This window comes from Colletotrichum acutatum, assembly GCF_030867785.1.
Source record: "Colletotrichum acutatum strain CBS 112980 chromosome Unknown BDZ83scaffold_54, whole genome shotgun sequence".
In the NCBI taxonomy this organism is placed as follows: Eukaryota; Fungi; Ascomycota; class Sordariomycetes; order Glomerellales; family Glomerellaceae; genus Colletotrichum; species Colletotrichum acutatum.
Window position 1 is genome coordinate 90,447 of NW_026849048.1, and position 20,216 is coordinate 110,662.

General features: G+C 53.5%; 6 protein-coding genes across 6 annotated transcripts; 2 read left to right on the forward strand and 4 right to left on the reverse strand.

Annotated features, from left to right (window-relative positions):
* Nucleotides 1-341: 341 nt before the first annotated feature.
* BDZ83DRAFT_720051 (major facilitator superfamily transporter) lies at nt 342-2,186 on the forward strand (the record flags this gene model as incomplete). The annotated part of the gene is made up of 2 exons (XM_060512240.1): nt 342-1,853; nt 1,908-2,186. 2 exons carry the CDS (start codon nt 342-344, stop codon nt 2,184-2,186), a joined length of 1,791 nt encoding a protein of 596 aa, XP_060364312.1.
* A 1,262-nt stretch (nt 2,187-3,448) lies between these two features.
* BDZ83DRAFT_579022 (uncharacterized protein) lies at nt 3,449-4,279 on the reverse strand (the record flags this gene model as incomplete). Its single annotated transcript, XM_060505196.1, has 3 exons — nt 3,449-3,620; nt 3,709-4,022; nt 4,193-4,279. The coding sequence occupies 3 exons, from the start codon at nt 4,277-4,279 to the stop codon at nt 3,449-3,451; spliced, it is 573 nt and encodes a 190-aa protein (XP_060364313.1).
* Nucleotides 4,280-8,815: 4,536 nt separating this feature from the next.
* Nucleotides 8,816-9,516, reverse strand: BDZ83DRAFT_357693 (uncharacterized protein). Its single transcript, XM_060502556.1, has one exon. It carries the CDS (start codon nt 9,369-9,371, stop codon nt 8,991-8,993), a length of 381 nt encoding a protein of 126 aa, XP_060364314.1. The 5' UTR covers nt 9,372-9,516; the 3' UTR covers nt 8,816-8,990.
* Nucleotides 9,517-10,147: 631 nt separating this feature from the next.
* Nucleotides 10,148-13,018, reverse strand: BDZ83DRAFT_752760 (glycosyl hydrolase family 3 N terminal domain-containing protein; the record flags this gene model as incomplete). The annotated part of the gene is made up of 1 exon (XM_060514246.1): nt 10,148-13,018. One exon carries the CDS (start codon nt 13,016-13,018, stop codon nt 10,148-10,150), a length of 2,871 nt encoding a protein of 956 aa, XP_060364315.1.
* A 245-nt stretch (nt 13,019-13,263) lies between these two features.
* On the reverse strand, nt 13,264-13,543 carry BDZ83DRAFT_672500 (uncharacterized protein; the record flags this gene model as incomplete). The annotated part of the gene is made up of 2 exons (XM_060511131.1): nt 13,264-13,284; nt 13,347-13,543. A coding segment is annotated over one exon (167 nt), but the record flags the coding sequence as incomplete, so codon positions are not given.
* A 2,462-nt stretch (nt 13,544-16,005) lies between these two features.
* BDZ83DRAFT_578980 (ABC transporter) lies at nt 16,006-19,421 on the forward strand (the record flags this gene model as incomplete). Its single annotated transcript, XM_060505188.1, has 2 exons — nt 16,006-18,635; nt 18,689-19,421. The coding sequence occupies 2 exons, from the start codon at nt 16,006-16,008 to the stop codon at nt 19,419-19,421; spliced, it is 3,363 nt and encodes a 1,120-aa protein (XP_060364317.1).
* Between the last annotated feature and the right edge of the window lie 795 nt (nt 19,422-20,216).

The following is a 20,216-nucleotide window of genomic DNA, read 5'->3' on the forward strand; positions in this document are numbered from 1 at the left end:
CTCTCAAACCACGTCGCCTCCTCGCATCTATACACAGCTGGAGACCATGCGCTGGATGCTGCGATTCTGCATTCCATCTCCGTGAGACCCTGGCAGCGGGGTAGGCAGCCTGGGCCCAGCAGCTACACCCGAACAAGCAGCTCACCACCGAACCCATCTCCGACCACCGTAAACCGACGACCCCCGTAAACCGTGACCGATTTCGACGACCATCTCGACGACGTCACCGCTAGTCCTGCAAGAACCTGTGTAGCTGCATCTGTTCGCCCTCTGGTATCAGGCTCTGCGCCGCCTCAATTGCCGCAGCCTCCAACATGCCTCGCAATACCAACAATAACAACATGGCTCGCGCAGCTGCTGTGTCCCGGACAGCCTCGTCCGGCTCCTTCCATGCAGGCGCTCCCATTCCGACCCTAGGAAACATCGAGTCCAGCCGGCGGACCACGATGCGACGCCAGTCTACTCACCGATATCACACCTTTCCGACACCACCTCCCAAAACACCCCGCGAGCAATCCTCGGCAGAGCTTTTCCCACATTCCGATGAAGATTCCGATGCCTCAGACGACGATCACCGGCAGACTCCTCTGCCCGTCAAGCAGCTTGCTTTGCTTGCCTTCCTCTCCTTGAGCGAGCAGACTGCGTTGAACTCCATCGGCCCTTACCTGCCTCAGATGGTTGAGTCCTTCGCCGATATACCAGACTCTCAGACAGGCCTGTACGTTGGAATTCTTGCCTCAGCATTCGCCCTCGCTCAATTATCAACGAACCTATTATGGGGCTACCTATCAGACGTCGTGGGTAGAAAACCGACCATGGTCCTTGGAACCTTCATGTTGGCATGCTGTTTTGTGGGCTTCGGCTTCTGCAGAACCTACTGGCAGATCGTAGTCGTTCATGTGGCCATGGGTATGCTCAATGGCAATGCTGCCGTAGTTCCCACCGTTCTAGGCGAAGTGACGGACCGCTCCAATCAAAGTCGGGCCTTTACATGGCTTCCCGTCATCTATTCCCTAGGCGGTATTACCGGTCCAGCCCTGGGTGGGTTGCTGGTTGGTACCATGGGAAAACGGTATCCGTATTTGGCGCCCAACTTGCTGAGCGCAGGACTTTTGTTCATCAGCGTGATTGTCGTCGCAATCTGGTTCGAAGAGACTCTGGAAACCTTAGAGCCAGACCACGCAGCATGGATTCCTGCCTGGGTGCGCAAAGCTTGGTCCTGGGTTTCGCGAGAAGCGCAACCCCGCAGAGGCTCATGGGCCACGCGCTGGCCTCGCCGTGGATCACAAGCCGTGGTCAGCACTGACGACGACGAAGAAGAGGAAGATGACGAAGATGAGGCAGGAGAGGATCAAGGGTTGCTTCAGCATGCATCTGAGAACGATGCCCATGCCGATGATGACGCGAAGCTCCCGGGCGACCTGGCGACGTGGCGTCAACTTTTGAATCGCAATACGGTTCTCGTACTGTTAACCTACCTAGTATTCCAGCTGTCCAACATCTCCTACAACAGCTTGTACCCGATTTTTGCCGACGCCAACCCTCCAACAGGACGCGGTCTTCCGCCAAGCAAAATCGGTATCAGTCTGAGTCTGGCCGGAGTGGCCACTATTGTGTTCCAAGCTTTCCTTTTCCAGCACCTGAAGACGAGGCTGGGAAATCTGGGCACCTACCGCATTGCCTTGCTGGGACTGGCCGTTAGCATGGCCCTGATGCCTTGGATTCCGTACTTGGATGACGAGCCGCTGTTCGGTATCGGCAGCGGTCCTGCCTGGCTGTACACCGAACTGGGCGTTATCCTCATTATTAAGAACATCTGCGCCGTGGGCGGCCTTTCTAGCGTTATGCTCTTGGTGAGTTATCTTCACACGACTGAGCTCTTGACTTCTTGCTAATGATGGCTATAGATCACAAACTGTGCACCTAACCATGCCACTTTGGGAACCTTGAATGGCATCGCTCAGACGTTGTCCGCCGCGGGCCGCAGCTTTGGGCCATTCGTCTCTGGCTCCCTTTTCACGCTCTCCACGCGCGTCCATCCCAAGGGTGAGGCCCTGGTCTGGGGCATATTCGGTGGCATTGCCCTCTTGGGATGGATTGGGTCCCTCGCTATCCGTAATCGCGGTCTCGAGAGTGACGACTGGGTTGGCGAGGAAGATGGCACTGACGGCGAAACTGAGCCATGAGCCATTGTACTGACCCCTGCCCCAAGAGCAGTGCACAAGCAATCTCACCGGATTTTGTGTTTTTAATACGGTCGGAAAATGTTTCGGATAATCATAGCATTGGGAAAAGGTCGGAAATGACTGGTCAAAGCGGATATATTTGCATCAATAGAGAGGAGTGGAACCAGCTCACCCTCTGGATGAAGATGAGGCAGACAGCTACACGGTATAGATTTAAGAGGCCAATACCGGGCCCAGACTTGTAAATCTCAAGATTTGATTTGGTCTTTGGACGCTTGGCCCTGCAGCGAGACATATGATACTTTGGTGACCTACATCAGTACGTGGTCCTTACGAGCATTGCCGTGTTCGAAAGGGCTGCATGTTCACGCCTTCGTCGTGGTGACTGATGATTGTGATAGATCCCTTGCAGTGAGTATACCCAGCAACTCTTAAGCGTCGTGGATGATACTCTGTCGGCGGACCGGCGTAATTTGAGAACCAGCAAGCTCTCACCACCGCATTCGGCGTGTCCTGCTCCACTCCGCTCCGCACACCCGATTCGGGCGCCATGCATGCACTTGCAACCAGGACCTTTGACGGTGGCTCCTATATCTTGATTGCTAATCATTTTGATGATTCTAGAATGTTCTATATCTCGGGCATTTAGCGATCTAGGTATGATCTTCCCTGTCAAATTGGTTCATGGCATGTTAGGCTTGGGTGATACCCGGTCGCGATGCTTCGTGTCCTAGGAGAGATCGTCACTTCTTGTAGCGTGTACTGTTAGCTGTGAGTATAGCGATAGCTTTTCAAACCAACCCAATCGAGGTTCCTCACGCAAAATGTCAGGGAAGTTGCGCTGAAATGAATGCTTCTCCTCTCTTGATGCTTCTAAATAAGGGTAGATGAGATATCTCCGTCGGACTTTCCAGAAGCCCTCTATGATTGGGGCCTTGTGGCTTGTACACCTCTTCTAGGAGGAACAAGTACAACAAGGCGTCCAAAAAAAATGCTATAAAACCCGACCATTGTCGTGAGACTGAGTGGTGTATGATGATGCTTCTTCCCAATGCCCAAAATCTCCATGCAAATGCCATGCCTCGAAAACACAGAAATGCCTTATCCTCGCTCGCTCATACTCAAAGACCACACAATAGGAAACCTGCCCTGTTAGATGCGTGCCGTAAATCTTTCCCTTCAACAGTCCTCTACATCCGTCTTTTGAAGCTCCACGCTCATGTAGACCGGCTCATCATAACCATGAGTCCTCTAAAGCCAGACTAAAACCAAGTCGGGGGCACAGACCAGTGCCGCAACATCGTGTCGACAGCCTTGTTCCATTCATACTCGAAGCAGGCGCCGAGCTGGGCCGCCTCGTCGGTGGAGGGTTCGCGGCCTCCCCACATCTCGGGCTTCGTGGCCTCCAGGGCCGCGTATCCGGACACGAGGTCACTACAAATCGCAAAGGAAACAAGCGTCAGCCTTCTTATTTCATGGCATGGCTATTGATGAATGGGGAGGGCAGCATGAAGCTACATACTCTTCCTGAATCTTGACGAGACACAACCAGGCCAGGTTCCAGCTCTTGTTCGAATTGGGGTCGTTGCGCACCCGGACGTGGGCGTCGTAGAGGAGGTCGCTGCAGAGGGGGTAGCTCCGCGTCAGGCCACGGAGCTCTGTGAGAAACTGGTTGCTGTTGACATAGTAGTCCCAGGCGGCGGTCATGGGACCTTGGAAGGCTAGGGCGTCTTCCTCGTTCTCGCAGGTAGCCGCCACGCGCTCGATGCGGCAGAGCTCTGTGAGGGTGTTGACTCTATGTGTCTCCAGGGACTCGATGAGTTGTTGGATCGAGCGCTATAAGGAATCAAGGGTCAGTACGGTACTCGATGGAGGAGGAAGGAAGGATGAGGTATAACAGTCTCATCTTGGACTTGAGAATGGAGATATGCGAGGAGGAAGCTAGGTATAGTGATGTATGCTTGTGGAGAAGGGGGAGGTAGTACAAAGAGGAGGCCATGACTAACTTGAACCGCCCTTGGTTTCTTGCTACTCTTGGAGCTACGGTGGTGGCTTGATGACCCTCCCGAACGACCGGAACGCGACGAAGACATTTTTGATGACTGTCTGCGGGAAGGATGAGACTCCTGACTGACTGATGGCGGCGCAAAGGCGACAAGGATATCCTCGACTGTGTACTGGGTATCCGAGTCTATTTGATCGTCAAGCTGGGTGATGTTCGTGTGGCTATGGTCAAAAGAAGGTGGCAGGTTCGGATCGGGGGAAGCTAGTGATATATCCTGTTCCTCGACTTCGAGCTTGATGCTCATCACGACAGACATCCACTTCGGGGTAGAATCTCCGAACCGAGTAGATGGGTCGATCGAGGTAATCAGACACCCTCCGACTGGATGTCCCTGGCTGTTGGTAATGACGTCGGCGGAGCTCAGTGACCCAAGATAGCCGTTGAATACTCGACAGAGATCCGCAGCAGTCGAACCGGAGACGGCGTATCACGAGATGAGTGATGATGTGAGTTTGCGGTGCCTCAGACGGTCGGCAAAGGCCGTCAGAAAAGCTTGGTATGGAGTAACACCGAAGAAAAGTCGCTTCTGTGTCGGGTATCTGAAACGATAGAATGTTTTTGTATGGTCAAGATTCGTTATTCCAGAGCCAGAAGAAGATTGCGGCCAAATGTGGCAGCATATGATGGTGCATCATATTGATATGGGCTTGCCCAGCCACAACGCATGTCAGTGCCGGACACCGCACCGGCAACGGTAGTCAATCGTTTGAACTCTAAACGATGAGGAAGCATCCGCATGGTGGTAGACGTAGTCCGGAGCTGAGGCTGAGGCTGATGAAAGGACGTCAGGGGTGACGGTAGTCATATCAAAGGGGCGTCCACCAAGACGACAGACTGAAGAATGGGTGTGCCATGATCAGGGACAGCAGAACGGGTGATCACTGTGCTCCTGACCAGAATCCTCAAACGTTCCCAGCAGACCGGCTATGCTGCAGGTCTGGTTGAAGAACATGCTCGCGACTTCGATCACTCTTTCCCCCAAGACTTGGATGCTTATGAGGGGACGATATGCAGTGTGATGGGCGAGAAAACGAGGTTGAGGTCAGTGATTGGCCACATCGCATACAGGTGCCGATGAGTAAAACTGCTGACAGAGCAGACGTATTTTTGTCTCGAGCTCCAGAAGAGCTCACCACCCTAACGGATGACGATGGGAATTGCGATAGACCGACCCCAGAAGCCGGGACAGCCTAGACATGCATGCTTCTGGGGTGGTACTGGCTGCGCGAATGTCGTAGCTGCAGCCCTACCAGGCATAGTGTCAATGATGAGAGCCATCTCATAGGGTGTTTGGGCAGCCGGTCAACGGGAAACGAGAGTGGCAGGGTCCCAAGAAGACAACGTCAGATTTTAGTGGAGGACAGATCGTATGGCAGGGACTAATGGTTGCCCACCCCACGCCAGTCCCGGCCCGTGATTGTTCGGGCGTCCCCGGTCTATCGTCAGGTGAAAATTGTGTATAGCGGACATTTTGACTATGGCGAAGGATGGCGAGACCCGGAACAGGGCATTGCTGCTGACCAGGATGGCAGGCTCTTTTTGGCAATCCGACGGAGGTCTAATAGCTTCTTTGGTGTTTGGTGGAGGCTTGACGATTGGCGGCAATGAACCAATAAGCCACAAAAGGACCGTTTGAAACAGGCGTGCAGATACGACTATGAATGATAAAGCGACAAGCGGGCCTGGTGTTCTGCCGTGGTGCCAACGGAATACAGATTAGGGGGGCCGGAATAGCATCGAGGCCGGGCACGGAGCGGACGTAGGCAAGGAACTTTAGCGGCACGTAGGCGCGAGTCTGCATAATAAATCTGCAAGAGTGTCAAAAAGGCTCGAGGTAGGTATCCGCAAGCGCGAACCAAGCTCTGTCTCAACCTTGCATAGCTCGCGTGATGTTTGAGCATCCCAGACATCAACCACGTTGGAGTAAGTCGTACTCCGGAGATGCGGGGATGCTTCCATAGGGCTGAATGTCAACCAGGTCGCCTTATCCACGACTTAGTTGGTCTGCATTTCAGCTGCCCCGCCGCTCGACCTGTTTTTGTCCATGTGTCGGAGGGGACTCTGAGCTCCGATCTGGACCCATTGTGAGGGTTGAATCCCCGTTGTGAAGGATTCGGTCATTAGGATAGAGGTTGTCGTCTGCTTCAGGTTGGGCATCCTGCACGCTTGTTTGGCGTTCCTAGAGGCTGGGAACAGTACCAGGGTGATTCTGGTTCTAGACTTGGAGGCATGGCTAAGCCCGTGCCTCGGCTCTCAAACTTCCCGCTTGCTAGGGTCTTGAGCCAATGATAATGGGCCGAGCGGTTTCTTCTGGAAGTCGACGACGGGCTGCTGAAGTTGAGGCTGGGAGTAGCTGTAAGATCCGGCCCTACCTGGGCAGATCGATCGACATACTGTAGCCATAAGGAGATCTGTCTGGTCGATCCCGTATCAGAGGATGCTCCAAAGGAAGAAATTTGCCCAATCCGACGCAGGATTCCAAGCGCCGAGCGAAAAGCATACAAAGATGTCAGAATAGCCTTGAAAATCCCGTGTTGGGTGTTTAGCGAGGCAGACTCGAGGATTCTGTATGCCCCGGAGGAGCACTTGACGATGAGCCAAGCGCCGGAAGAGCGCAGATACCGGAAGCGCCGTCTATGGCCCAGGAAGAAAGGATTATAAGCGCGATGCGAAGCATTTGGTTTGCTGTGTTACGGCTTGAAAGGTCGGACAAGGCCGGGAGACTCGCGGTAGACCGGAAACAAGCGCGGCGACTAACACAGGTTGGGATGAGAAGACGGGATGAAGCATGGGAGTTGGGAAGAAGAGAACAAGCAGACGACCAGACAGGGAAACGTCACACGCGCACACAGCGATCTGACAACAGAATGTTCTCGACTGCGCCACAGCCTAATGCGAGTGGCCCAGTTTATAGGCTCATGTGGATAATATTGACCAATGGACATCCAAAGAAAGAAGGAAGCAAGGGCCGTGATTCGCTGCGGATGTGGCTTGCCCCGTCGCTCCTCCCTCAGCCATCCGGCTCCTGACAATCCGACGAAACGGCAGAAGGACATGAGGAGGAAGCTTCGTAGCTCTCCTTCTATCTTTCCTAATGGGGAATCATTTCTCATGGAGGGAGCCAACCTACCTTAGGCTAACTTTTAGGCATGTGCCTCGAGTTATTGCTCCTTCTTGGGCAGCTTCCAGAGTTTCCAGGGTGTCTTGAATGCAAGATTGGAAGCGGTGCCTTGCATCCGCTCCTACATCCCTCCACTTGACAGACACTCGCCATCGTGATCTCCGCCGGAGCCGGAGCGGAGGCGAAAGTCCTGTCTGCTGGTGCGCTCAAGTAAGGTACCTTGGATGGCATTCCAAATCTCCCCTCCATCTCCATCTCTACCTTCACATCATCTCAATCTCAACACCCCCACGCCGGACGTCACCGAGCACACACACTGCCATCAAACTTCAGACTCTGTTGTGCCCATAGTGGATTCCACGACCAAGAAAACTTGCTGCTATGGCGAAATGGTTTTGGTTCGGGCGCATCATCGCAGCCACTGATTCACGCCGAGACGCCACATCCTTACGGCAACCGATGATATGTCAGCCGTCAACATGCTGCACTCTGCTCTGTAAGCCAGAAAGAAATTCTAAAATCGTTCAAGTTGACCACACGTGATACAAGATAGACAATAATTGACGGCGTTTAGAGCAAGCCTGCAGCCCCCACTCCCCTCGCAGATACCTCACCGATCTCGTTGGTGAGATTTGTGAGGTTGGGCTTACCCATCGCAGAGCCGATCACGTGTTTCTCACTACCCACTTCCAATCGATTCTCTGCTGCTGACTGCATCGGGTAACAGCAATCCACTGTGTTGCACACCTTTTGTCGAAAAGAGAATGATCAAGGTCCCTGGGCTCAGCGGCCTCCGCTTATCTCACGGAGTAGAGCTCTTTTCCACGGCCATGTTGCCGGTAAACCTGCTGACCACGACCCGTGAACTCCGCGAGTTTCGATAAACCTTCACTGACATCATAGCGACTGAACAACATAACATCGAGTACGTACATTACTGCATCGTATTGACAAACGTCTGCCTGGATTACGTCTATCCAAATACATACCGCTGTTGCCTGGATGACGAGACCTCAATGATCATCAGATCAAACGTCATGCGGCATTCGGCATATGATTGCTTGGAAGCTTGGTACCTCAAGAAACTTCTTCTTCTAATACCTAGTCAAATACCTCTACCTTGGAATACAGTCTCAAGATCGGTCCGATTCCAGCACCATCGCCTACCTACTCTTTCGCCACCACGCAACTCCATCCCTATCTCGGGATACGCCCATCAACTCTGCTTTACCGTCAACAATGATTCTCATCAGGTTGAAGTAATCTGACGGGTTACTCAAGCGCAGCAAGGCGAGCAGAGGGTGAAATCATGCCGTCGCCAATGGAGCCAGCCGATCGAACAAATCGCTTGAACATTGTTACTGACAAGCAGACGAGGTCGAAGCTAACATTTCATCTCACGAGACGCCGTCTTACTGATAAATGTTACACTTGGTATCAAAGATCTCTGGGGAAGTGCCTTCAGGCCACCACCTCCTGGGCTTGCAATTCCACGTCATCTCATAGCAACTTGATATCCCGCCACGGCAGCCCAGGTACACATTTCAGTTGATCACGATATCATCTAACATCATCATCAGCATGCCTCAGTCGAACTCACCAAAAGTCTATGAGCCAGTCAAGAAAGAAGGCTACACTTACTCATATTGATGAAAGACTCCTCATACCCCCCATCAAACATCTCACACCCACACTCGCACCAAACACCCTCCCCATCAACCTTACACCCCCTACACGTATCCGTAAACTTCCCTTCCAGCCCATCATCAGCCCTAGGTTTCAAACCACCCAGGACATTGACAATACAATCGTTCAGATTGAGCACAGTAAAGGTATTTTTGTTGCAGTACGTCATCATCGTGCCGTCGCCGAGGAGCTTGAACTGCGGACCCTGTTTATCTAGGTAGCCACAGCCGTCGTTGAGGAAGCCCGGGAGTGGTATGGCAAGGTGAGTTGGCATGAGTATGCCTATTTGAAGGGGGGGGGGGGTGCCGACCATGTTGATGTATTCTTGGGACGTTGGTCATGGCGTCTCTTGAGATTCCTCGTCCTGTCCGGAGTACTTCGGAATGACGCTGAAGAGAGAAGAGAGCGAAGAGGCGATGGATGAAATCTCAGGTTCAAGTCCTATTCTTTTCTGGAGAGAGTGTGAATCCACCTATATAAGTGAATCGGAATGAAGTCTCCTTGGCCAGTCGAGGGGAAAAAAAAACCAGTCCAGAAACGACCAATTTGGAGCCTCGAGTACCACAAAACCGTGTGTTACTATCCAGCATCAATCCTTTAAGACTAATCGACTTGAAAGAAGGTCTTTATGAGGGTACTACCAACATGAGGATGGTCAAAGTAGGACGGGATTGGCATGCATTGTAGCACAGCCTTTGGACCCAAAGGCGGACATCTCGTCTTGGCCATTGTATCAGAAGTATCTAAGGGCGGCCGTGCCATGTTCGATTGGAATCAAATGCATCTGATCTCCTAGCAGTCTGGTCTCAGCATAGACTGATGCTCTCAGGATTTTTGGCAGACCCAAGTATGGGGAGAACCTATTCAACTCAGCCAGGGCTTAATTCAAACGTCATGGCAATCGAGTAGCTCTATTCACATTCTACATCCCTAGATCAGCCACCTTTACTTTACGAGACCCTATGTAGTCTCATCATGTTAAAAAAAGTACTGAATCAGAAACAAAACTCCCATATGTATTTTCCCACAATCCTCGATTCATAAGCATACATGGCTTCAAACCAGTGGAGGCCAAGAAATATACAACAACTACCAACTGCCCATTTGCGTCAGATGCCTTGAGCTCTCGCCAACGAGGAACGAATACTCCCCAAACGTAATCATCGCCCAGTTCTGTTGCCGCACGTCCCAGTAGCTGAGGTCGCGCCGTGTCACGTTGAACGTGACAGTCTTCTTCTCACCCTTCTCCAAGTTGAACTTGTCAAAGCCACGAAGGACCTTGACGGGGAAGTCCACGCCGTGCACGTTCTTCGGGTACGACATGTACAGCTGGGGGACGACCTTGCCGGCTACAGCGCCGGTGTTGGTGACGTCCGCCTGGACGGTGACATATGTCTCCCACAGATCGGGGTTACCGCCCTCTTCACCGCCAGCTTGGGATGGAGGCTGCTTCACCTCGTATCCGTCTGGGTAAGGGTACGGGTCCGAAGAGATATCGTCCACGGTATCCAAATATGGGTATACATATTTCTCGAGCTTGCGGAAGCCTTCCGGGAACAAAGCCACCTTCTTGTCAGGGATCTTGTCGCTGAACTTTGGTGGCTCCGCACCGGGCGCTGGGCGAGGTGGAGGAAGTGCGCTCTTTTCCTTGACGCCCTTAACGGTGACATTGGAAAACTCGAAGCTCGTGTATGACAGGCCGTAACCAAATTCAAAACGAGGTTCAATATTATTCTTGTCAAAGTGTCGGTAGTCGATGTAGAGTCCTTCAGAGAAGTCTTGCTGGGGCACCACGCCGTTGGGCAGGTACAAGATCTGTCCGCCAGGTCCAAAGTCCTTCAGAGACTTGGGGATTGTGTACGGCAGCTTACCACTGGGGTTGACATCGCCAAAGATCACGTCCGCTAGCGCATTTCCACTCTCTTCTCCCGGAAGGTTGGCGTAGAGGACGGCCTTGACACCGGGATGGTCGATCCAACGTTCCATTTCGACGGGTCCTACTGAATGAATGACAACGATGGTATCGCCACCGGCTGAATTGCCTTCACCCTTGCCGCAATTGTCGGCAACCAGGAGGATCAGATCGTCTCCTCCTTTTTGCAACTTGAGATCGTTTCGATCACCGCCAATGCCTCCCCATGCCAGGAAGCCTTCTCCCGAGTCCGCATTGGCAAATACGATACAGACATCCTGGTTGTGCAGGACAGAGGGGTCCTTTTGAAACGGGGGCGAGTTTGTGAGATACTCGGACAGTTCAACCTTCTCAGACTTGAACCCCTTCTTCAAGGCTTCGACAGGAGTGACGAGGTACGGAAATTCCACAGCACCACTGCCCCAGCCCGAGCCCAGTGTCCCTTGGTTGCAGCCGCGATCAGCGCAGTAATTCGGGCCGTTGCCTGGACCAGCGTCCTCGCCATAGATGCCAATCTTCAATTTGCCCTCGTGGCGCTTGCGCTTCGCGTCGATGAAGCCGTCTCTGCTGATTGGCAAGACGTCCTTATTCTTGAGCAGCACTGTGCCCTCGGCAGCAACACGGCGGGCAATATCGGAGTGATTGCCTTGCACATGAACATACTTGTTGACCTCGACCTCTGGTTGGGGTGTCTTGCTACCGGGAGCGAGAGTACCCATCTTGTCGTTGGTCCAAGACGAAAAGTTGGGAAGCTCATCTGGGTAAAGCTTCTTGTCGTCCTGTCCTAGCTTATACCAGGAAGCAACGATACGAACGGCCATATCATCCAATCGTTCGACGGGAACGGATCCGTTGAGGACAGCTCGAGTAAGCTCGGGGCCCCAGAGAGACTTTCCATTCTGCCAGAATAGACCATCGCCAGGCATTGTCATATCCAAACCTGCGAGAGCGCTGCCGACACCTGAACGTTGTGCAAGCCAGTCGCTCATTACGAAGCCTTGGAAGCCCATCTCGTCCTTCAGAATACCGTTGAGAAGCTTGGAGTTGTCGCAAGCGTACGAGTTGTTGACCTGGTTGTAAGAGCACATGACACTGGCAACACCAGCCTTGACGGCATCGAGGAATGGCCACGCGTACAGCTCGTGCATGGCCCGGTCGTCGATGTTGCTAGAGATGGCGTTGGGCAATCCCCACTCCCAGCTTTGTCGAAAATGTTCCTGCTCGTTGGCAACAAAATGCTTGATAGTAGCCATGACACCCTCCTCCTGAATGCCCTTGATCGTCTCAGCGGCAGCGATACCTGATAGGTAGGGGTCGGCGCCGAAGCCCTCCCAGTTGCGGCCGCCGGCAGGCAGTCGACCAAGGGGGCCAACGCAGGGTCCGAGGAGCACGTTGATTCCCTTGCCTCGGGCTTCTTGTCCATGCGCCTTGCCTCGCTGATACATCAACTCTTTGTTCCAGGTAGCGCCAACAGTGACGCCGGCAGGGAATGCGGTCGCATTGTCGGCAAACCGGATGCCAAGGGGACCATCTTGTAACTGGAGCTGCGGGAAGCCAACGTGGACTGCAGGGCCGGTCGTGCCGACCGCGAGACCCATCATCCAACCAGTTCCTGTTGTAATGTTAACCTTCTCAGGTAACGTCATTTTGGCGACCATCTCTCCGGCCTTCTTGTAGCTCTCTGCCCAATTCTTGGATATGCCACCCTTTGGAGTCGGGTACCATGGTGGTGATAGACCGGTCGGGGGCGCACCCTTAAACTTCTTGTACATGACGGCTCCTCCGGCGCTGATGAAAACCCACATGATGAAGACGACGGCGGTGATGAAGAGGCACAGCTTCGAGCGACCCTGGAATAGTCTTCTGAATGCTGCAATGCAGCCCCGCGGCCTAGCGGAAAGGAAGGCGGGCTTGGGGAATCTTGACTCCTGCTTCTGTTCATTTCGCTCGAGGTAGTCAGTGGCGTCGATGTCGGAACCGTCGTCGGATTCTCCATCGTAGGAACGGCGGGACTTGTCGCCCAAGAGTCCTTCTTTACTGGGGTCCATGGCGGATAGATTGGATGAGTGTAGTTTTGTCCGCGGCTGTGACTTCGGGTTTTCCCAGGAGAAGTCGAATGCTTCTGTTTTTTGTTCAATGATGAACAGTCGAGGCTGGATCTGCGTCTGACGAGCGCACCAGTCCTGTTCAGAGACGGATTGTGGCGGCACGGTTCGACTGGCGTACCATTGCTCGACACGTCCTTGGGTATAGTATTGTAACGAAGCAGTCTCGGTACGTGTAGGAGACAATTGGGGGTATCTGCGAGACGGTGCTAGCAACTCGAATTTGGTCAGTCGAGATGGAGTCTGGTAGTACGTGAAGAGCGTAAGCGACCTCGGAAGTTGACGTGATGTCAGTGTCGGGTCAGGACAATCGGACAAAGACTTGTGAGGACGAGATGAGAAGGGTTGGAACTTGGGAAGAGTGACAAAACAATTGAAGGGACCGGGACGAGGGACGGGGTGTCAGGTCTGTTCCCCTAGGTTTCGACTCGCAGCAGTGCGGCTTGTTCTTTTGGCGTGCTGGCAGCGTGTTGGCGTGGTTAAGCTTTCGTAAACCACGCTGCTGAGTGCAGAGGGATCAGGCCGTGCCCGCCTGGATTTGGGAGCTTCCGGTTGAAACAGTGGGGGAATCTGGGTCTAGGTACGTACTGGATGCCCCACGCTTGGACCGCTGCCCCTGTCTTAGTGACGTCCCTTGGGCCTTTCAGTCCTCAATTGCAGCGCCATTAGGCCAGTGGAGCCGCACTCTCACTGGGCTGCCCCGCTGATTGGCGCGGGGCCTCGGCAGCACGGGCCTACGATACCTAGCGTCTGCCCCTGGAAGAGCCAGAACCCGGCAGAAGCATGCCAAATCCCCCCCAAATTCCCATCTATTTCCAGGTACTCCGTACTTTTAGGTTGTTTGCAACTTCCATTTGCTGAGGTTCATGAACGATGTGCCTCATCTTAGGTAAGCATATCCGTATCTGAGGAAAGGAACCGGAGATCTCCCGCTTGGATGCGATGGATTCCATCCCGTCTTACACCTCATCTCAGTCTCAAGATGCGATACCGAATGACCCACCGACGACGGTAGAGACTCTGACGAAAGCTGGCAGACCATATCAGGTGCCCGTAGCCACCTTTTCATTTTCTGATCAACCCGGCGTCACATCTCCCTCTTAACATGAAGCGGGGAGCCATATGTCGTCAGCCTTTTCTCCAGCAGAAATACCGTCCATCAGCTGAGACTGTGTGCAAAAAGAAAACTACTTCATCCCCAATTTCGCACAGATTTACCTGCCTCCTCGACCTCGGCCCCTCCAGCTTCGGGAAAGAGAAACACAATGTCTCAGCTAGATTTGGACCACCACCGATGCACTCAGAAACATTCGAAGGCCGGCACCCGGAATATGCGGGACCGATTTGAGAAGCAAAATTAATCTATGGCGGGGAGGCAATTTAGTGATCCAAACGTCACAGGTGGAAACGTTCCAGACTCTCGAAAATCCGACTAAGATGCTGCTCACTTCATCTGATGAGTGTTCTGGTACATTTATGCTTTTATGCTGATGCCACGCATCAGACTGGCCAGTTTGCTGATCATCATAGGACATATCTTTACGAAACACCATGAGACCATAAGTACCAGATGTCGCAAGAACATCAAGCGCCGATGCTGAAGCTCTCTCGATGCGCCGTTGGACTGTGTTTTCACCAAGCTATTCCAGCATCTTTATAGGGCTTGCGCCATAGAGAAAGTCAATCTTGCAAGTTGGATGATGGGTCAGGATCAGCATGGCGACCTCAGAGAGTATCGCATAGTTCGGTCACCCCATATGTGACGTCGAACTCGTCCTGGCCTTTTCTTGCGATACGGATGGGAATAGTTCTGAAAGCGATGGGACTAAACGAAGATCAGGAGCAGCCAACACTGCAGCCTCAGCTCACAAACGGCTACAGCCGAGACTTTGCTGGTCATGGCTGCCCCATGTGAAGAGGTTTCTTCATGTACGCCACACATAATTCTCCACACAGCTTATCTTCAAGAAGGCATCAATCTCTGCATGGAGTATCTGCAAGGCAAAGCATGACGGTGTTGCGGGCTGGAAGAGGCATTTCTCAGATAAGGCAAAGCGGGCTAGACTCTTACATAAATGGGAGAATGAGAAGCAACGCTGCCTTTGGTTCTCCTCAAACGCTCGCTGACCAGAGGCTCTTGCGCACGAAACAGGGTCGCACTCGCAAGACAGAATTTGTTGGATTCTTGAAACGAGATGGAAGGACAGTGACCTCTTAGCCGAGTCTTTGGCCGACGCTGAGGCGGGACGCAACCGCGGGGTGGACCTCGCTTCTTCAACGGGATTTCGACGCCGGCACCGGAGTAACCAAGCCGGAGAGATTCAAACTGTTCAAGATCGTCCAAAAACTTGAAGGAACAGAGATGAATGATTTCCTGCTCGACCTATGGTTACCTTTTTCCTTGCCGAGCAACGAGAGATGCGTAGTCGGATTGGTAATTCGGGCATCAAGAGCCTTTCGCAGCGGAGCGAAAAAGATGAGGTACGGAGCCCCGCGGTACGTACTCTTTTATCGCTACGGAGATTGGGGGCGAAGGTGGAGATGAGTAAGTCGTTGCAACCAATAAGACGTCTCCGATAGGGGGCGGGATTCAAAGTTGAATTTTTTTTTTTCACATGGGCCAAGGATGCGATTCTGCTGGTGGATTGTGAGAAACAAAGAGGGAAAAATCGCGCCCGGACTTGCAGTGCCCAATCTAAAAAAAAATCTGTGTTGCGACGGAGGGACACTTGTTGCTGACGACCTACACCACACAAACTCGCCGTCCCACGAGAGAGAGGACAGACGAGAGCATCCTTTTCTTTCCCGCGAAACTCTTTTCCGGTTTTTCCTCCTTCAGAATTGCAGAAGCGAGGTCCCTTTGTTCGCGCGCGCTCTCCCTCTCTCGCCCTCCGACCCCTCTCTCTCTCCGAGTGCTGGTTGTCGCTTCCATGCCTCACCCTGTAACCCCGCCCTTATCGCAGCAGGAACAACACCAAGCGAACATGACCGTCGTGGCCAAGGGCGATGCCCCTCCCCCGCCATCCCAAGAGGAGATTTCCGCCTTCTTGAACTCGATTTTCACCGCGACCACTTCCGCCGCCTCAGTCGATGCCGCCTACGGTCTTTGCGAAGTCTTGAACAACACGGTCGGATACCAAGGTCTTACCCAATATGGAATTCTTGCCGAGATCAAGAAGGCTGCCGCCAACAAGAAGTCTCCTCAGCTTCGCGAGTGTGCCCAAAACCTGTTGGGTGCCCTCTTTGAGCGCATGCCCCCTAAGTCGCCCTTGAGCGAGGTCGTCTTCCTTGTTCAGGATGCTACCCTCGTTCCTGCAGCTCTCGACGCCCTGTCCGACAAGGGCTCCGTCGTTCGCGAGTCTGCTCAGTATGCGCTGGACGCTCTCTTCAACAACCTGAGCGCCGAGGCTCTCGTTGTCGGTCTGCTGCCCGTTCTTCACATCTACCTGTCCAAGAGGACCGGAAAGTGGCAGGGAACTGCTGCTGCCCTCCTCTTGCTCCAGAAGATCGCCGAGAAGGCCAAGCAGACTGTCGGCTCCACCCAAGAGCAGGCTGAAGAGCAGGATGTCCTCCGTGAGGCCATCGGAACAAAGCTGGCTGGCCTCATCCCCATCGTCGAGGGCGGCATGCACGACCTCAAGGCCGAGGTCGAGAAGCAGTCTGTCCAAACTATGACCGCCCTTACCGCCCTCCTTTCCAACGACGACGTCGCTCCTCGCGTGCCCCTCCTCATTGATACCATGCACCACCCCTCCACCGAAACTCTTCGCAAGGCCATCCACGCCCTGTCCATGACGACATTTGTCGCCATCGTCACCTCTCCCGTTCTTGCTCTCTTGACGCCCCTGCTGGAGCGTTCCCTCAACACCCCCTCTACCGCTCAGGAGGTTCTCCGCCAGACCGTCGTTGTCGTCGAGAACTTGACAAAGCTGGTTCACGACCCGATCGAGGCCAGAACCTTCCTGCCCAAGTTGCAGCCTGGTGTGAAGGGTGTCTACGACCGCGCTTCCCTCCCCGAGGTCCGAGAGCTGGCTAAGAGAGCATTGGATGTCATTGAGAAGGCCATGGGTGACGACAAGGATGTCATCGAGCGTGTCTCTAGCGAGGACGTCGGCAAGATCCTTGATGCCGAGATCAAGAAGAGCGGCGGCCTTGCCGTCACCGACATCTACAAGGTGGCTCGCCCCTACGTCTGCGAGCAGGTTGCCGAGGACGTCAACCACCGTTTCGTTCAGCGCATCTCTGGACGCATCGCTCCCTACCTGCAGGCCTTGGCCCCGAGCTCCAACGTTGCCATCGCCGACAGCGTTCAGAAGTACTACGTCGAGGAGGACGAGCGCAAGTACGGTGTTCCCGAGAAGGAAGATGACGGCGAGACGGAGATTGTCAATGCCCACTTCTCCCTGGCATACGGCGGCATGCTGCTGCTTTCCCACACCAACCTGAGACTGCTCAAGGGTCACCGCTATGGTCTTTGCGGTCGCAACGGTGCCGGCAAGTCCACGCTGATGCGCAGTATCGCCAACGGCAAGCTCGAGGGTTTCCCTCCCCAGGATGTCCTTCGTACCATTTACGTCGAGCACAACCAGGGTGAGGATGCCGATATCAGCATTTTGGACTTCGTACTCAAGGACGAGGAGATCGCGGCTCGCGGTCGTGCCAAGGTCGTCGAGGTTCTTGATGAGTTCGGCTTCGGCAGTGGCCCTGACGAGCGCCAGTCGCACAAGGTCGGCTCCCTGTCCGGAGGATGGAAGATGAAGTTGGCTTTGGCTCGTGCTATGCTGAAGGGCGCCGACGTCCTGTTGCTGGACGAACCTACTAACCACTTGGATGTTGCCAACATCGCCTGGCTCGAGAACTACCTCAAGACCCACCCCGACATCACCAGTTTGATCGTTTCTCACGACTCCGGTTTCCTCGACAACGTCACCACGGATATTTACCACTACGAGCCCAACAAGAAGCTTGCCTGCTACAAGGGCAACCTCGCCGCCTTTGTCAAGGTTCGCCCCGAGGCAAAGAGCTACTACACGCTCTCCGCTTCCCAGGTTCAGTTCAAGTTCCCGCCTCCGGGTATCCTGACTGGTGTCAAGTCCCTGACCCGTGCCATTATCCGCATGACCAACGTCTCATACCAATACCCCAAGGCACCCAAGCCCTCTCTCGCTGAGGTTACTTGCCAGCTTACTCTGTCGTCAAGAGTGGCCATCATCGGCCCCAACGGTGCCGGCAAGTCCACGCTCATCAAGATCCTCACTGGTGAGGTCATTCCTAGCACTGGAAAGGTCGAGAAGCACCCCAATTTGCGTATCGGCTACATCAAGCAGCACGCTCTTGAGCACGTTGAGATGCATCTTGAGAAGACCCCCAACCAGTACCTGCAGTGGCGTTACGCCAACGGTGACGATCGCGAGGTCCACATGAAGCAGACCCGTATGCTCTCCGACAAGGATCGCGAGCAGATGGATAAGCTCATCGATCTCAAGGACGGCAAGTCTGCTCGTCAGCTCGAAACCATCGTTGGTCGTCAAAAGTACAAGAAGACGTTCCAATACGAGATGTAAGCACAATCCAATCATCCGAATACATGGCCAATAGACTAACAAAACGTAGTAAATGGCGCGGGTACCTTCCCAAGTACAACACCCAGGTGTCCCGCGAGACCATGATCGAGTGGGGCTTCGACAAGCTCATCCAGGAGTTCGATGATCATGAGGCATCTCGCGAGGGTCTCGGTTACCGTGAGCTCCAGCCCACCGTCATCTCCAAGCACTTTGAAGACCTCGGACTGGATCCCGAGATTGCCAACCACAATGAGATCGGCTCCCTGTCCGGTGGCCAGAAGGTCAAGGTCGTTATCGCTGGTGCCATGTGGAACAACCCTCACTTGTTGGTTCTCGACGAGCCGACTAACTTCTTGGACCGTGACTCCCTCGGCGGTCTCGCCGTCGCCATTCGTGAGTTCAAGGGCGGTGTCATCCTCATTTCCCATAACGAGGAGTTCGTCGGTGCCCTGTGCTCCGAGCAGTGGCACGTCAACGATGGTCGTGTTGCCCTCCGTGGCAACGCCGCCATCAACCTAGGCTCCTTTGAGGACAACAGCAGCGTGCCTGGAAGCGCCATCGCCTCCACCGCCGTCTCCTCTGTTGCCAACAGTGCCGTCAACAGCGCGGTCAACTCTGGCGCCGAGGATAATTCTGAAATGAAGTTCCGCGCCAGAAAGAAGAAGAAGAAGACCAAGAAGGAGCTCAAGGAGCAGGAGGTCCGTCGTCGTCTCAGACACATTGAGTGGCTCAACAGCCCCAAGGGAACGCCCCACCCTCCCGACACGGACGACGAGGAATAAGTTGGTTTTCACGACGACTCACGAAAAGACGGTTAATAACGAGCGATACCTTGATCTTCTTCTGTGGTGCTGGTTTTAAGAACGAGAGAGAAAAGAGCATGACCAGAATATTCACAGACGAGGTCGACCTCTTTTCCTAAGAAAGAAAAAGTTGGGATTATTTTGCTTTCAGAGATATCTTGGGGATAGAAGGGATTGGAGGGGATGAAAAAAAAAGGGAAAGATCGTGTAGAGACGTCGCTCTTCTCCCCACCCCCCATCCGTGTTCAGACAGGATTAGAAGGCGTTCTGCATATAGACGGGATCCAGGATGGGCTCTTTTTTGTCGTGCTTTCCTTACGTTTTCATGTGGTGGTGTTGAGTTAGACATTGACAAAGACAACAACCCACCCTAGACAGCCTTTTTGGAACGATGGAACGAAAACTCGATTCGAATTAAATTTGTATCTTTGATCTCCTCCGTCTCGTATGTGACATGTATCCGCTGGGTCGGGCATATCTATCGTTTTCACGCTGCCACGAAAGGTAGCTCTGCTCTCCATCCCCCCAGGGCCATATGGCAGCCATGCCTACGCTATTCTACTCAAGCATCACGTCTCAGTATTTTGGTCTGTGTTTTAGAGCAAAAGTCATCTCAACATCACATTGCTTAAGTAGGGTGAGATGGATAAAGAACGTGGCTCGATTTTCTCTAAATTTGTGCTAGTGGAATAAAATGCCAACACTTGGGCGTGTGTGTGTGTGTGTGTGTGTGTCTGGTGACCATCGTCTACTTCGTGCCCTATCCCGTGGTCC